General features: G+C 41.6%; 1 protein-coding gene across 1 annotated transcript; it reads left to right on the top strand.

Annotated features, from left to right (window-relative positions):
• Window positions 1-382: 382 nt before the first annotated feature.
• On the top strand, window positions 383-4,802 carry RFPL4A (ret finger protein like 4A; the record flags this gene model as incomplete). The annotated part of the gene is made up of 2 exons (XM_082862579.1): window positions 383-668; window positions 4,222-4,802. 2 exons carry the CDS (start codon window positions 383-385, stop codon window positions 4,800-4,802), a joined length of 867 nt encoding a protein of 288 aa, XP_082718705.1.
• Window positions 4,803-17,766: the final 12,964 nt, after the last annotated feature.

Genomic DNA, 17,766 nt, shown 5'->3' with positions numbered 1-17,766 from the left:
TCGTTTATGTTGTCTTTTTCTAATCATGTCTTCCAAACTGAGTGTGCATCTGACACTTATAACACCTTTCAATATGGATAAGCCCCACCTCAGTAGCCATACATGGCTGGTGGACACCATATCTGACAGCTCAGGTGTAGTATAAACGCTCTCACCACCTAAATTATACCCCAAGGGTGAATCATGTCCTTCATTCCAAACAGCCTTTCAAAAATCAGAACTTTGGGGCTATGGGTCATTTATATTTGTACTTATGTCTTCATTACATAGTAATAATGATTTCAAATCGCTATGCATGTAAAGATAAAAGTGACCCAGGGAATAGTATCGATTCAACTCATGGAAATTCCAATCTCATGTGCATTTTTCCCATAGAGGACCCATGGCTGAACACTTTAAGGAAGCAAGTAAATGTATGGTTTGCCTGAATTATCTTGAAAACCCCATGTACCTGAAATGTGGATATGTCTGCTGCTTCCGGTGCCTCGATTCACTGCAGAAGGAGGTTGATGGGGGTGGTTTATTGTGCCCCAACTGCTCTGTGGTCTCACAGAAGAATGACCTCAGGCGCGCTCTCAAGCTCGGAGCTCTGGTTTCAAAGGTTAAGGAGTTAGAGCCCCAGCTGAGAGCTGTTCTCCAGATGAACCCAAGGATGCGGAAGTTCCAAGGTAAGACATCTATACAAACTGTCAACCCATAACGGGCCCTGGAAAAAGCACCTGTTCAAAAGCTCTCCACTAAATAAGGGCACTAGCTGAATTCTGGCACCTGAAATTTCTATTCTTTCCAAGAAACCGTTGTTCTCACCTGTAAGTATAGATAAGAACTATCTGTTGACTTTATAAAAATTTGTATTGGAGTATAGTTGATTTACAATGTTGTGTTAGTTTCAGGTGTACAGCAAAGTGAATCAGTTATACATATACATATATCCACTCTTTTTTAGATTCTTTTCTCATGTAGGTCGTTACAGAGTATTGAGTAGAGTTCCCTGTGCTATACAGTAGGTCCTTATTAGTTATCTGTTTTATATATAGTAGTGTGTATGTGTCAATCCCAATCTCCCAATTTATCCCTCCCCCGCTTCCCCCATCTGTAGATTTTTTTTTACATCTCTATTGGAGTATAATTGCTTTACAATGGTGTGTTAGTTTCTGCTTTATAACAAAGTGAATCAGTTATACATATACATATGTTCCCATATCTCTTCTCTCTTGCGTCTCCCTCCCTCCCACCCTCCCTATCCCACCCCTCTAGGTGGTCACAAAGCACCGAGTTGATCTCCCTGTGCTATGCGGCTGCTTCCCACTAGCTATCTATTTTACGTTTGGTAGTGTATATATGTCCATGCCACTCTCTCACTTTGTCACAGCTTACCCTTCCCCCTCCCCATATCCTCAAGTCCATTCTCTAGTAGGTCTGTGTCTTTATTCCTGTCTTACCCCTAGGTTTTTCATGACATTTTTTTTTCTTAGATTCCATATATATGTGTTAGCATACGGTATTTGTCTTTCTCTTTCTGACTTACTTCACTCTGTATGACAGACTCTAGGTCTATCCACCTCACTACAAATCACTCAATTTCGTTTCTTTTTATGGTTGAGTAATATTCCATTGTATATATGTGCCACATCTCTATCCATTCATCTGTCGATGGACACAGGTTGCTTCCATCTCCTGGCTATTGTAAATAGAGCTGCAATGAACATTTTGGTACGTGACTCTCTTTGAATTACGGTTTTCTCAGGGTATATGCCCAGTAGTGGGATTGCTGGGTCATATGGTAGTTCTGTTTGTAGTTTTTTAAGGAATCTCCATACTGTTCTCCATAGTGGCTGTACCAATTCACATTCCCACCAGCAGTGCAAGAGTGTTCTACCTGTAGATTTTTAAGAAAAGATAATATTTAGGCCATGCCCTAGTCCTGTGCTATCCAATATTAGACACATAGGAATATTTCCAGTGGCCACTGGCAGCTCCTGATCCCTTGAAACGTGGCGATTGCCACAAGTAGAAATCAGATTTGGATATATTGGAGGATATGGAATGTATTATTAAAATCAATTATACCTGATGGTTATTTTTAAACATGTGAGAAAATTTAAAATCCACACGGGGCTCTCACTGCGTTTCTTTGGGTGGCACTGCAACACAACATGGTTTTTCAGATTTGAGGATGTATGAGTTCCCTGACCATCCAGTGTAAATGTAGCTTCCTCTTCTTGAACGCTGGGCTGACCTGAGAATCTGGATTTCTGACTTGAGCTCCGGTGGTGCTGCTAGAGCAGGTTCATGGCCCACACTTTGAGTAACAGGCCCCTGCATCTAGTGAATCTGAACTCTTCAGGTAGCGAGGCCCAGAGATATGCACTGTTTAAAAGCCCCAGGTGGGGCTTCCCTGGTGGCGCAGTGGTTGAGAGTCCGCCTGCCGATGCAGGGGACGCGGGTTTGTGCCCCGGTCCGGGAAGATCCCACATGCTGCGGAGTGGCTGGGCCCGTGAGCCATGGCCGCTGAGCCTGCACGTCCGGAGCCTGTGCTCCGCAATGGGAGAGGCCACAACTGTGAGAGGCCCGCGTACCACACACACACACACACAAAAAAAAAGCCCCAGGTGATTCTATGCACAGTGAGTGTGGACAAGGAATACTTAGAGCACAAGCCCCCCAGGGAAAAGGATGTTAAAATTGCTTGCGGTCGTGACTGTAGGTTTCAATCCTGTTGCCGAGTCTGGACCTGAGCACTGCAGCCTGTGCTTCACTCCCTGACCTGGACCTAAGATGCCCAATTCAGGCTCAGAATTCTGAGCAAAGGGGAATTATCACAGCTTAGCTGCGTGTCTAATTCGGGATGCTAGGGCAGACCTCCCAGGCTCATTGGAGAGTGCCACAGTCTCATCCTGTCACCCATTCCCTGCCTCCTACAATGGGTCCTTGGGTGTGAACGGGGTGTGATGATTGTGCGATGATACACAATCCAGCCAGCAGTGTCATCGGGAAAGTAACCACTTGTTTTACTTCTTGAGTGAGTTTCCGTTTTGCTCCCTGCAAACCTGTATTTATGACGGTGAAACCTGTCACAGAAACTTGACAAGCCTTCACAATTTCTCTCCAATGGTCGGGAAGTCTGAGCACCTCCCAAAGAACCAGGTTATAAGGGAGCCAAGTGAAGTCATTGGGCTTTGGTCCAGAGGGTTTATTTCTGGGGCTCCTGGGGCTCTATGCGCATGGTCACATTAGGACAGGCAGGTCTATGCACCCATCCTCATCACAGGGTTAGTTGGAGATGTTGCCAAAACACATAGTAGTTCTCCAGTGTACCTGGCCCGTGAGCACTGCCCCATCCAGTTCTGGGTCTAAGTTGCTACAAGATCCCAGCACATCCTTACCCGTGTCTATGGGAATCCCTTCCTCTATCTTGACTTCCAGAGTTAACCCATCTCATCCAAAGACTCCTAGCAGGTTTTCTTTGTATTTTTCTATAGCTCCAGAGAATGAAAAAGAACTGGAATGCAATTGCCTATTTGACAACTCTAAACAAAGAAAGTAGATGCAAAAAGAAGAAAAAAGAAAATAATGACCTTACCATTTCAAAATTATTCTGCAATATGTAGAATCAGCATCATTCAAATGTATATTTGATGTCTGTATTTTTTTTTTTTTTTTTTTTTTTTGCGGTACGCGGGCCTCTCACTGCTGTGGCCTCTCCCGTTGCGGAGCACAGGCTCCAGACACGCAGGCCCAGCGGCCATGGCTCACGGGCCCAGCCGCTCCGGGGCATGCGGGACCCTCCCGGACCGGGGCACGAACCCGCGTCCCCTGCATCGGCAAGCGGACTCTCAACCACTGCGCCACCAGGGAAGCCCTGATGTCTGTATTTTGACAGGCTATGTCAACTGGAAATTTCTGAGAAAAATCAACACCCACGGACTCTTTTTTTCATGTATATCATGTACTGAAGAGAAGAAATAATATTTTAATCAAATAATCCAATTAGTGTAAAGAAAACACCAGTATGACTCAGAAAGACTAGTTCCATTTTCATCATTCATTCTATACATGGAATTGGATCTAATCCAGGTCAGGGAATCTTCCCCAGGAACCTTCTGCTTAGGAAAGAAGTGCAGAGTTAAAGAAGTGAACGTGAGTGAAACATTTGGAACTTTTCAGAAGCCGTGGATTGTAGTGTCTAGTGTATGTAATTGCTTATTTTTCTTTCCACAGTGGATGTGACCTTGGATGTTGACACAGCCAACAAGTACCTCATCATTTCTGAGGACCTGAAAACTGTCCGTTGTGGGTTTTTCAAGCAGAAGAAGAGGTCCCGACCTGAGAGATTCAGCCGTACAACTTGTGTCCTGGGATTCCCTCTGTTCACCTCTGGCCGCCATTACTGGGAGGTGGACTTGGGGTCCAGCCAAGAATGGGACGTGGGCGTTTGCAAACAATCTGTGCGTCGACGAGGGAAGACTCAACTGGCTCCAGATCTTGGCTTCTGGACTGTGAGTTTGAGAAATGGAGATGTCTTCTCTGCCCACACTGTGCCTTCCACTGTTCTCAAGGTGGGCCCCAGGTTACATCGAGTGGGGATTTTCCTGGATATGAATATCGGAATTGTTTCCTTTTATCACGTTGGTGACGGATCCCATATTTTTACATTCACTAAAGTTTCTGCTGGGGAGCCACTGCGTCCATTTTTTTCTCCTGCATATCCGACCGAGGATGATCAAAGCTTCCTGAGAATCTGTCCTTTGATGAGTCTAGGCACTGACGGTCCTCTGTGGAATCCAGGGCAAAGCAAGTGAAACTCTGACTATGGAAACATGGATAGGAAATTCTTGTGTACCCATAGCTGTGGATGGGAATGTTCCTCTTTGCTACACATATGGTACAGACGTGTAGCAGAAATTATGGAACAATTCACGAATCCTTAACACAAATTGTATTAGGGAAAATGACATTTCCAGAATGAGTGTTATGGACTTGTTTATTTCTGTTCCAAGTATTATGTTCTTTCAGATCAATTTCCAAATGTTTTCTTTTAATTTCCCGTAAGCTTAACTTAGTGCATGATGGAGATTATAAACTAAATAAATTATAATAATTATAAACTAAATAAAGTTCATTTGTGACTCTACAGATGCATTTTTCTACATATTATGGAACTAAGACATGTTTCAACAGTAAAAAAAAAAAAGTGTGCACGTATTCAGTTTCACTCAACAACTGAGAAACACACGTTCATTTCAAGTGCACCTTGAACTCTACGGGCCGTATTCCATTTCTGTTGGATGTTACCGGTCATGCTCCAAACCCTTCTACCCCCAGCTGGACCCATCTGGCTATGGCAGGAGGCCTTGCAGAACCTGAGAAGTTGATTTAGTCAACGGGAGACATTCACCGTCTTATGCAACATGTGAAGCCGTGACGATAAAGAAAATGAAACCCTGTCATTTCTCCAGCTTTTGTGTAAAAATCAAAGTCAGTTTACTTCTCTCAGGACAGACTATTCAGTCCATTGCCCCTAAGTGCACACACACTGCCTGGCGCAGAGATGGCCTCAGACAACACTTGCTGAATTCATAAACGTCTCCATTCTGCAGACCTTGTCTCTCAAATACGCCTTTTGGAGAAATCTGAGACGTGAAGAAGAAATTCCATCAGAGTGGACTCGCCTCAAGTCCACTAGGCTCTCCTGTGGCCTCCACCTGCTTCCACTGATCGCGCAGCTCTGGAGTGAGATTCCCCTGCAGGGGCTTTTATTGGAGACGGTTCCCATTTCCTCCTTATTCACATTCCACCTCCCCTCCTTTAATCCAGTCAAATTTTGATTTATTTCTGGAATACGTGACATTTTATTGAAGATAGGGAGGTGACCACAAACCAAGGAAAACCATTTATCCTGAGAGTCATTTTATTTCTGTTAATATTGCTGAAATCACTTTCTAGGTCTTAGATGGAGCTGCTCCTACTTAGCGGTACCAGGTCAGCAAACTGAATCTAATGTAATTCTTGTCTCCCTGTAAGTGCTCCACTGGATCATACACAGAACGTATCCAGTCAGCCAATCTCTTAACAGCCAAGCCACCTCTGGATGCTGTCATAATTTCCTTGCTTCTTTTCGCCCAAACAACCTTTTGTATGTGGCCCCAGCCAATCAAATATTTTCCATTTTTTACTTCCTTGTTTTTTTTTTTTTTTTTTTTTTTTTTTTTTTTTTGCGGTACGCGGGCCTCTCACTGTTGTGGCCTCTCCCGTTGCGGAGCACAGGCTCCGGACGCGCAGGCTCAGCGGCCATGGCTCACGGGCCCAGCCGCTCCGCGGCATGTGGGATCTTCCCGGACCGGGGCACGAACCCGCGTCCCCTGCATCGGCAGGCGGACTCTCAACCACTGCGCCACCAGGGAAGCCCACTTCCTTGTTTTTTATTCTTTATTCTATGAAAGCCTCCTGCTCCTTCTGCCCTATTTTGCAATTCTTCGAATAGGGACTGTTTCAAAAATGTTAAAGCTTATAACCTAAAATACTTCCTTTAATCATTTTTAACCATATCGATGAAATTTCGTTTTACTCTCATTCTGAGGTAGATCTGGACTATTATGACTGTTGATGACATTTGGATAAGGAAGGGAATGTTGACACCTGCTACAAAATGGGTGAACCTTGAACATATTATGCTAAGTGAAATGGAGCCCATCTAAAAAGAAAAATACACTATGATTCCGCTTATGAGACACTTAAGGAGTCCAATCTATAAAGACAAAGAGTGATGGTTGCCATTTTAATGCTCATTTGGCCCCAGATTTGAGCAGTGTAAGATCAATAAAGCTAAAACAGCCCTCCAAAAATGTTGTAGGCTCATCTTGTACTGGTCCTGATGCAGTCCTGTTATCAGTTACCACAGACAACATAAAGATGGGTGTGACTAGGGTCCAATACAGCCCTCCAACAATTGTTCCAATAAAAGGCATCATCTTCCCATGGAAACACGTGGGCATGAGGAATACACAGTAATGCGAGGTGGGAAAGCTGACTTCAAAATGGGGTATTTTCCAGATTCAAAAAAGACCTAAGGCCCTAAGTAGGAAGAACCACGGAATGTAAACTCATTGGAACCAGACTCCTGGCCAAGATGGCCCTCAGTATTGTGAGGAGATGAAAAGCTCTGAAGAACACACCCAACTGAAAATAGAGTAAAAGGCACTGATGCACCCCTGAGTGTCCCTTTAATGCCCGAGGACAACTCTGGCTCTGAACCATTGATTTTCCTCAGGGAACGCAGAAAACTTTTTGCACCTGCTGTCTGGCTGCTCATTAGGATCGTTAACTGATTAATCAGCTGAAGATGATGATGATGATTAGTGCTGGGGATAAAACTGGCTCCTCAGGGGAGACGCCCCCCACGCTCCATGCAGACAGTGTGGCCGAGACAGCGGATGATGGGATGGTGGCGTCTCTGTGGGGAGAGCAGGTCTGTGGACCGTGTCCCTGTAAGTGCAGACTCAAGAGCCTCTGACCCATCCTGATCGACGCTTCCCGGCACAGAGCTTTGCAGCAGAGACCAGGCAGGTGAGTGCTTCCTTATGTTCAGTCTCAGGTAGAAGACACACGGGAGAGAGGAAGTCTCCAACACGAGAGGACCTTGGAGCTGTGTTTGTGCACTAACACTGGGCAGGACATAGGCTGACCTTGCCTCACTCTGAGCAAACAAACCCATAATCTGGTTGGATGGAGCTGTGATCTAGGGAGCATAGGCTGGGGTTTCTAGTGGGGTCATAATGAGGATTCACTGGACGTGAACTTCAAGTCAGGACTTTTGCTAAGAAAAGTTTTAAAATGAGATTCATTGGGGCTACAGTAAAACCTAGCATCCTGGAGTGCCAGAGAATTTGCTGGTAATTATAATTCAGAGGAGAGCTCAGAATAAGTAAACTTCTGTATTTCCTCCCTCAGTTGTTGGAGATGCTGTGGAATAGGGGTAGGTGAGGCTCCCAGGAAGCTCCCTGTGTCCAGACACTGTGGGCTGAGTATCTATTAGTCAATAAGGAGAATAGGACTTGTCTTCACCTAGCTCTCAACGTATTAGGAAGACAGAGGAAAAAGGAGTATAAAATCGACAACAAAAGTATGAGTTTTGTTTTGAGACTAAAAGAGTGACTTGGTCACAGTGATTGAGGATGGCCATCAGGTGTCTATGAGCAGGTGAAATCAACGGGGCTGGCGTCAGAGAAGGAGTGAGGCAATTGAAGTGATGAGAGAGGGGAATTCCAGGAAGGGAGGAGAATGTGAATTGCTGTGATGAAAGTAAAACGTGATTCTTGCTTTTTTAAGGGAAATAAATTCAGCTGGACTTAGTGAGAGAAAGGAGGAGAGGACCATATAGGTGCGAAATGCAATTAGTTTCCTGACTCTGAATGTTATCATCCCTCACATTCCTGCCAGTGGTAAGTAATGAAATGAATGTTTTCTCTTCAGAAAACCAACTCTTGGTTTCGTTGATCTTTTCTGTTGTCCCTCTGGTTTCTATTTCACTTATTTCTGCTCTGGTCTTTGTTATTTACTTCCTTCTGCTAACTTTGGGCTTAGTTTGTTCTTTTTAGTTTTGTGATGTATAAAGTTTGAGCGCTTTTCATTTTTTTTTTCTTTTGAAGAAAATGTTAACTTTTATTTTTAAATTTTAGGAAAATTCTTCTCATTATCAGTAATTAGAAATTACTTACTTCAGTCATTAGAGACAATGCATGTAATATAACGTTATACTGCTACCCACAGAACCTTAATCTTATTTAGAAAAGTTAGCATTACTGTGACTTTTTTCTTCCTGGAATCCTTTTCAGAAAACTGCTTAATTCCCTCGAAGGATGTTTTGTATTATACTGACTAATTCGTGTTATGCTGAAAAACTACATTTCAAGAAAATGTTCGTAGTTGAAAATAATCCCAGCTATTACTGTACTGCTCAGTTGTATCCGGTATATTCTTGTTATGCTGTAGGTCTCCAGAACTTTTCCGTCTTTACAAAGCTGATCTCTATACCCTTTAAAAAACAAGTTGTTCTTTTTCTCTCTTCCCAGCCACTGGTATCCACCATTTTACGTTGATGTTCTATATATACCTGACGACCTTAGGTACCACATGTGTGTGGAATTCTAAAGCATTTGTGTGTGTGATGGGCTTATATCACTGGCATATTGTCCTCAAGTTTCAACCATGTCGTTTCATGTGACAGGAGTTCCCTTTAAAGCCTGAATAATATTTCACTGAGGGTTTACACCATATTTTATTTACCCATTCATCTGAAGATCAACATTTGGGTTGTTTCTGCCTCTTCACTATTGGAAATAGTGCTGCTGTGAACGTGCGTTTGCAAATGTCTCTTCAAGTATTTGCTTTCTATTATTTTGGATATGTACCTGGTATTTGGATGACTTGGTTGTATGGTAGTTCTAGTTTCGATTTTTTGAGGATCTGCCGTATGTTTCCTGTAGTGGTTGCTGCATTTTATAAACTTAGCAACAGTGCACAAGTGTTTGAATTTCTCCTCATCCTCAAAAACGGTTGTTATTTTCTGGGTTTTTTCAAGAGTAATTATATTAATTTGGGTAAGATGATATCTTATTTTGGTTCCCTTTTGCATTTCTCTAAAGATTTAGTAATCTTAAGCACCTTCTCATATTCTGGTTGGCCATTTGTATATCATCTTTAGAGAAGTGTCTATTTAAAGTCGTTTGCTCATTTGTTAATCAGATTATTTGTTTTTAGTTAAGTTGCAAGAGTTCTTTACATATTTTAGATATTAACACCTTATCAGATATGTGATAAGTTATATTTCCCTCTGTTGATTGTATCCTTTGATTCATAGCAGTTTTGAGTTTGATGTAGTCTCATTTGTCTATTTTTGCTTTTGCTGCCTGTGCTTTTCATGTCATATCCAAGAAATCGATTTTAAATCCAACATCAAGAATTTTCCAGCTATTATTTTCTTACAGGGGTTTGATAGTTTGGCACTGTGTGTTTAGACTTTTAATATATTTTGAATTAATTTTGTATATGGTGTAAGTGTCCAGCTTCTTCATTAGGTATGTGGATATCCAACTGGCCCAGCATTATTTGTTGAAGAGACTCTATTTCACCACTGAGAGATATGGGCACGCTAGTCGAAAATCATTTGCTCGTATAAACGCAGTGGGGTATCTCTGGGGTCCCTAGTCTTCTCCATTGGCCTGTATATCTGTCTTGCTATCAGTACCACATTGTTTTCATTAATAATTTTTTGCGGTAAGTTTTGAAATCAGGAATTGTAAGACCACAAACTTCGTTCTTTTGTAAGATTGCTTTGAACATTCAAGGGTCCCTTGAAATTCCTTATGAATTTTAAGGTAGATTTTTCTATTTCTGAACAAAAAAATGTTGGGATTTTAATAGGATTTGCACAGAATCTGTAAATAGCTTTAGACAGTATTGCCATCTTAACAATACTAAGGGCTTCCCTGGTGGCACAGTTGTTAAGCATCCACCTGCCAGTTCAGGAAGCAAAGGTTCGAGCCCTGGTCTGGGAAGATCCCACATGCCGTGGGGCAACTAAGCCTGTGCGCTACAACTACTGAGCCTGCGCTCTAGAGCCTGCGCGCCACAACTACTGAGCCCTCGTGCCACAACTACTGAAGCCCGCACACCTAGAGCCCATGCTCCACAACAAAGAGAAGCCACTGAAATGAGAAGCACGTGCACCGCAACGAAGAGTAGCCCCTGCTCACCGCAACTAGAGAAAGCCTACACACGGCAGAGAAGACCCAAAGCAGCCAAAAATAAAAATAAATAAATATTTTTAAAAATTAAAAAAAAACAACAATAGTAAGTCCTCCAATCCATGAATACAGCATGTCTTTCCATGTATTTGTGTTTTCTTTAGTGTTTTCCATCAATGTTTTTAAATTTTCAGTGCACAAGTCTTTCTCTTCCTTGGTTAGGTTTATTCCTCAGAATTTAATCTTTTGATGGTATTGTAAATGGAATTCTTTTTTTTTTAATTTGATTTATTTATGGTTGTGTTGGGTCTTCGCTTCTGTGTGAGGACTTTCTCTAGTTGTGGCAAGCGGGGGCCACTCTTCATCGCGGTGTGCGGGCCTCTCACTATCGCAGCCCCTCTTGTTGCAGAGCACAGGCTCCAGACGCGCAGGCTCAGTAATCATGGCTCACGGGCCTAGTTGCTCCGTGGCACATGGGATCTTCCCAGACCAGGGCTCGAACCTGTGTCCCCTGCACTGGCAGGCAGATTCTCAATCACTGCGCCACCAGGGAAGCCCTGTAAATGGAATTCTTAATTTCCTTTACATGTTGTTCATTTAACCTAAAGTTTTATATTTTTATAAAACTTCCTTGTTTCATTAATTTATAAAAGGCAGACTCCTGTTTCAGATTCTTCTATTTCCTAGATCCAGAACACCATCACCTAGAGGTGCCTCGCGTCCTCATTTTCGTTTCTCTTCCTTTCCTTCCACTCATTGATGTGGGTATTTTCTAAGTCATCTGGTGTGTTTCTGCATTTCTCTCAGAAGGAATTAATCTGTGAGTAAGTGTTTTCAGTGTGTCCATGAGAGGACGGAGCCTCCTGCGTTGCCATCATGGTGACATCACCCAATACGTTCTCTTTTTTTTAACATCTTTATTGGAGTATAATTGCTTTACAATGTTGTGTTAGTTTCTGCTGTATAACAAAGTGAATGAGCTATATGTATTCATATATCCCCATATCCCCTCCCTCTTATGTCTCCCTCCCACCCTCCCTAGCCCACCCCTCTAGGTGGTCACAAAGCACCGAGCTGATCTCCCTGTACTATGTGGCTGCTTCCCACTAGCTATCTCTTTTACATTTGGTGTGTATATATGTCCGTGCCACTCTCTCACTTCATCCCAGCTTACGCTTCCCCCTCCCCACGTCCTCAAGTCCATTCTCTACGTCTGCATCTTTATTCCTGTCCTGCCCCTAGGTTCATCAGAACCTTTTTTTGTTTTTTAGATTCCATATATATGTTAGCATATGGTATTTGTTTTTCTCTTTCTGACTTACTTCACTCTGTATGACAGACTCTAGGTCCATCCACCTCACTACAAATAACTCAATTTCATTGTTTTTTATGGCTGAGTAATATTCCATTGTATATATGTGCCACATCTTCTTTATCCATTCATCTGTTGATGGACACTTAGGTTGCTTCCATGTCCTGGCTATTGTAAATAGCGCTGCAATGAACATTGTGGTACATGACTCTTTTTTTAATTTATTTTTGGCTGCATTGGGTCTTCGTTGCTTCTTTCGGGCTTTCTCTAGTTGTGGTGAGCGGGGGCTACTCTTCGTTGTGGTGTGCTGGCTTCTCATTGCAGTGGCTTCTCTTCTTGCAGAACACGGGCTCTAGGCACTCGGGCTTCAGTAGTTGTGGCTCGCAGGCTCTAGAGCGCAGGCTCAGTAGTTGTGGCACACAGGCTTAGTTGCTCCGTGGCATGTGGGATCTTCCCAGACCAGGGCTCGAACCCGTGTCCCCTGCATTGGCAGGCAGATTCTTAACCACTGTGCCACCAGGGAAGTCCCCCTGACTCTTTTTGAATTATGGTTTTCTCAGGGTATATGCACAGTAGTGGGATTGCTGGGTCGTATGGTTGTTCTATTTTTAGTTTTTTGAGGAACTTCCATACTGTTCTCCATAGTGGCTGTATCAATTTACATTCATACCAACAGTGCAAGAGGGTTCCCTTTTCTCCACACCCTCTCCAGCATTTATTGTTTGTAGATTTTTGATGATGGCCATTCTGACCAGTGTGAGATGATACTTCATTGTAGTTTTGATTTGCATTTCTCTAATGATTAATGATATTGAGCATCCTTTCATGTGTTTGTTGGCAGTCTGTATATCTTCTTTGGAGAAATGTCTATTTAGGTCTTCTGCCCATTTTTGGATTGGGTTGTATGTTTTTTTGATATTGAGCTACATGAGCTGCTTGTATATTTTGGAGATTAATCCTTTGTCAGTTGCTTCATTTGCAAATATTTTCTCCCATTCTGAGGGTTGTCTTTTCGTCCTGTTTATGGTTTCCTTTGCTGTGCAAAAGCTTTGAAGTTTCCTAAGGTCCCATTTGTTTATTTTTGTTTTTATTTCCATTTCTCTAGGAGGTGGGTCAAAAAGGATCTTGCTGTGATTTATGTCATAGAGTGTTCTGCCTATGTTTTCCTCTAAGAATTTTATAGTGTCTGGCCTTACATTTAGGTCATTTAACCATTTTGAGTTTATTTTTGTGTATGGTGTTAGGGAGTGTTCTAATTTCATTCTTTTACATGTAGTTGTCCAGTTTTCCCAGCACCACTTACTAAAGAGGCTGTCTTTTCTCCGTTGTATATTCTTGCCTCCTTTATCAAAGATAAGGTGATCATATGTGTGTGGGTTTATCTCTGGGCTTTCTATCCTGTTCCATTGATCTATATTTCTGTTTTTGTGCCAGTACCATACTTTCTTTTCTTCCATTTTTCTTTCTCAATATTGCTTTGGCTGTTTGGGGTCTTTTGTGTTTCCATACAAATTGTGAATTTTTTGTCCTAGTTCTGTGAAAAAAGGCCATCGGTAATTTGATAGGGATTGCATTGAATCTGTAGATTGCTTTGGGTAGTATAGTCGTTTTCACGATGTTGATTCTTCCAGTCCAAAAACATGGTATATCGCTCCATCTGTTTGTATCGTCTTTAATTTCTTTCATCAGTGTCTTATAATTTTCTGCATACAGGTCTTCTGTCTCCTTAGGTAGGTTTATTCCTAGGGTATTTTATTCTTTTTGTTGCAGTGGTAAATGGGAGTGTTTTCTTGATCTCACTTTCAGATGTTTCATCATTAGTGTGTAGGAATGCAAGAGATTTCTGTGCATTAATTTTGTATCCTGCTACTTTACCAAATTCATTTATTAGCTCTAGTAGCTTTCTGGTGGCATCTTTAGGATTCTCTATGTATAGTATCATGTCATCTGCAAACAGTGACAGTTTTACTTCTTCTTTTCCAATTTGGATTCCTTTTATTTCTTGTTCTTCTCTGATTGCTATGGCTAAAACTTCCAAAACTATGTTGAAAAATAGTGGTGAGAGTGGGCAACCTCGTCTTCTTCCTGGTCTTAGTTGAAATGGTTTCAGTTTTCACCACTGAGAATGATGTTGGCTGTGGGTTTGTCATATATGTCCTTTATTATGTTGAGGTAAGTTCCCTCTATGCCTACTTTCTGGAGGGTTTTTATCATACATGGGTGTTGACTTTTGTTGAAAGCTTTTTCTGCGTCTATTGAGATGATCATATGGTTTTTCTCCTTCAATTTGTTAATATGGTTTATCACATTGATTTGCGTATATTGAAGAATCTTTGCATTCTTGTGATAAACCCCACTTGATCATGGTGTGTGATCCTTTTACTGTGCTGTTGGATTCTGTTTGCTAGTATTTTGTTGAGGATTTTTGCATCTGTGTTCATCAGTGATATTGGCCTGTAGTTTTCTTTCTTTGTGACATCTTTGTCTGGTTTTGGTATCAGGGTGATGGTGGACTCATAGAATGAGTCTGAGAGTGTTCCTCCCTCTGCTATATTTTGGAAGAATTTGAGAAGGATAGGTGTTAGCTCTTCTCTAAATGTTTGATAGAATTCGCCTGTGAAGCCATCTGGTCCTGGGCTTTTGTTTGTTGGAAGACTTCGGATCACAGATTCAATTTCTGTGCTTGTGATTGGTCTGTTTATGTTTTCTATTTCTTCCTGGTTCAGTCTCAGAAGGTTGTGCTTTTCTAAGAATTTGTCCATTTCTTCCAGGTTGTCCATTTTATTGGCATAGGGTTGCTTGTAGTAATCTCTCATGATCCTTTGTATTTCTGCAGTGTCAGTTGTTACTTCTCCTTTTTCATTTCTAATTCTATTGATTTGAGTCTTCTCCCTTTTTTTCTTGATGAGTCTGGCTCATGATTTATCAATTTTGTTTATCTTCTCAAAGAACCAGCTTTTCGTTTTATTGATCTTTGCTATCGTTTCCTTCATTTCTTTTTCATTTATTTCTGATCTGATCTTTATGATTTCTTTCTTTCTGTTAACTTTGGGGTTTTTTTGTTCTTCTTTCTCTAATTGCTTTAGGTGTAAGGTTAGGTTGTTTATTTGAGATGTTTCTTGTTTCTTGAGGTAGGATTGTATTGCTATAAACTTCCCTCTTAGAACTGCTTTTGCTGCATCCCATAGGTTTTGGGTTGTCGTGTTTTCATTGTCATTTGTTTCTAGGTATTTTTTTATTTCCTCTTTGATTTCTTCAGTGATCTCTTGGTTACTTAGTAGTGTATTGTTTAGCCTCCATGTGTTTGTATTTTTTACAGAATTTTTCCTGTAATTGATATCTAGTCTCATAGCATTGTGGTCAGAAAAGATACTTGATACGATTTCAGTTTTCTTAAATTGACCAAGGCTTGATTTGTGACCCAAGTTATGATTTACCCTGGAGAATGTTCCATGAGCACTTGAGACGAAAGTGCAATCTGCTGTTTTTGGATGGAATGTCCTATAAATGTCAGTTAAGTCCATGTTGTTTAATGTATCATTTAAAGCTTGTGTTTCCTTATTTATTTTCATTTTGGATCATCTGTCCATTGGTGAAAGTGGGGTGTTAAAGTCCCCTACTATGAATGTGTTACTGTCAATTTCCCCTTTTATGGCTGTTAGCATTTGCCTTATGTACTGAGGTGCTCCTATATTGGGTGCATAAATATTTACAATTGTTGTCTCTTCTTCTTGGATTGATCCCTTGGTCATTATGTAGTGTCCTTCATTGTCTCTTGTAACAGTCTTTGTTTTAAAGACTATTTTGTCTGATATGAGAACTGCTACTCCAGCTTTCTTTTGATTTCCATTTGCATGGAATATCTTTTTCCATCCCCTCACTTTTAGTCTGCATGTGTCCCTAGGTCTGAAGTGGGTCTCTTGTAGACAGCATATGTATGGGTCTTGTTTTTGTATCCATTCAGCCAGTCTGTCTTTTGGCTGGAGCATTTAATCCATTTACATTTAAGGTGGTTATCGATATTTATGTTCCTATTACCATTTTCTTAATTGTTTTGGGTTTGTTATTGTAAGTCTTTTCCTTCTCTTGTGTTTTCTGCCTAGAGAACTTCCTTTAGCATTTGTTGTAGAGCTGGTTTGGTGGTGATGAATTCTCTTAGCTTTTGCTTGTCTGTAAAGTTTTTAATTTCTCCGTTGAATCTGAATGAGATCCTTGCTGGCTAGAGTAATCTTGGTTGTAGGTTTTTCCCTTTCATCACTTTAAATATGTCCGGCCACTCCCTTCTGACCTGCAGAGTTTCTGCTGAAAGATCAGCTCTTAACCTTATGGGGATTCCCTTGTACATCGTTTGTTGCTTTTCCCTTGCTGCTTTTAATATTTTTTCTTTGTATTTAATTTTTGGTAGGTTGATTAATATGTGTCTTGGCATGTTTCTCCTTGGATTTATCCTGTATGGGACTCTCTGTGCTTCCTGGAGTTGATTGACTACTCCCTTACCCATATTAGGGAAGTTTTCAACTTTAATCTCTTCAAATATTTTCTCAGTCCCTTTTTTTTTTCTCTTCTTCTGGGACCTCTATAATTCAAATATTGGTGCATTTAATGTTGTCCCAGAGGTCTCTGAGATTGTCCTCAATTCTTTTCATTCTTTTTTTCTTTATTCTGCTCTGTGGTAGTTATTTCCACTATTTTATCTTCCAGGTCACTTATCCATTCTTCTGCCTCAGTTTTTCTGCTATTGATTCCTTCTGGAGAATTTTTAATTTCATTTATTGTGTTGTTCATCATTGTTTGTTTGCTCTTTAGTTCTTCTAGGTCCTTGTTAAACGTTTCTTTTATTTTTTCTGTTCTATTTCCAAGATTTTGTATCATCTTTACTATCATTACTATGTATTCTTTTTCAGGTAGACTGCCTATTTCTTCTTCATTTGTTTGGTCTGGTGGGTTTTTATCTTGCTCCTTCATCTGCTGTGTATTTCCCTGTCTTTTCATTTTGCTTGCCTTACTGTATTTGGGGTCTCCTTTTCAGAGGCTGCACGTTTGTAGTTCCCATTGTTTTTGGTGTCTGCCTCCAGTGGGTAAGCTTGGTTCAGTGGGTTGTGTAGGCTTCCTGGTGGAGGGGACTAGTGCCTGTGTTCTGGTGGATGAAGCTGGATCTTGTCTTTCTGGTGGGCAGGACCGGGTCTGGTGGTGTGTTTGGGGTACCTGTGACCTTATTATGATTTTAGGCAGGCTGTCTACTAATGGGTGAGGTTGTGTTCCTGTCTTGCTAGTTGTTTGGCATGGAGTGTCCAGCACTGTAGCTTGCTGGTCGTTGAGGGGAGCTCGGTCTTAGCGTTGAGATGGAGATCTCTGGGAGAGCTTTCACCGTTTGATATTACATGGGGCCGGGAGGTCTCTGGTGGACGAGTGTCTGGAATTCGGCTCTCCCACCTCAGAGGCTCAGGCCTGACACCCGGCCAGAGCACCAAGACCTGTTCTTTAGGAATTCTGGGGTATTTCTGTTCTTTGTTTTCTTTCTTTCAGGTATGTTTTTTTTCTCACTTAGTTGCAGTGAAATTTCCAGGCATGAAGCAATAGGCAGGTGAATGGTCTCCAATTCGAAGCCAGGCATTTGTCAAGCTCTTGCTAGTTCTTGTTTTCCTGGCTTCCCTGGAGGGAGAACCAGGAGGTGGTGCTGGGCTCTGTCCCTACTGCTTCCCCATGCAG

The sequence above is a fragment of the Leucopleurus acutus genome (assembly GCF_964270905.1).
Source record: "Leucopleurus acutus genome assembly, chromosome: 20".
Classification (NCBI taxonomy): Eukaryota; Metazoa; Chordata; class Mammalia; order Artiodactyla; family Delphinidae; genus Leucopleurus; species Leucopleurus acutus.
This window is presented reverse-complemented; position numbering and strand designations above follow the sequence as displayed.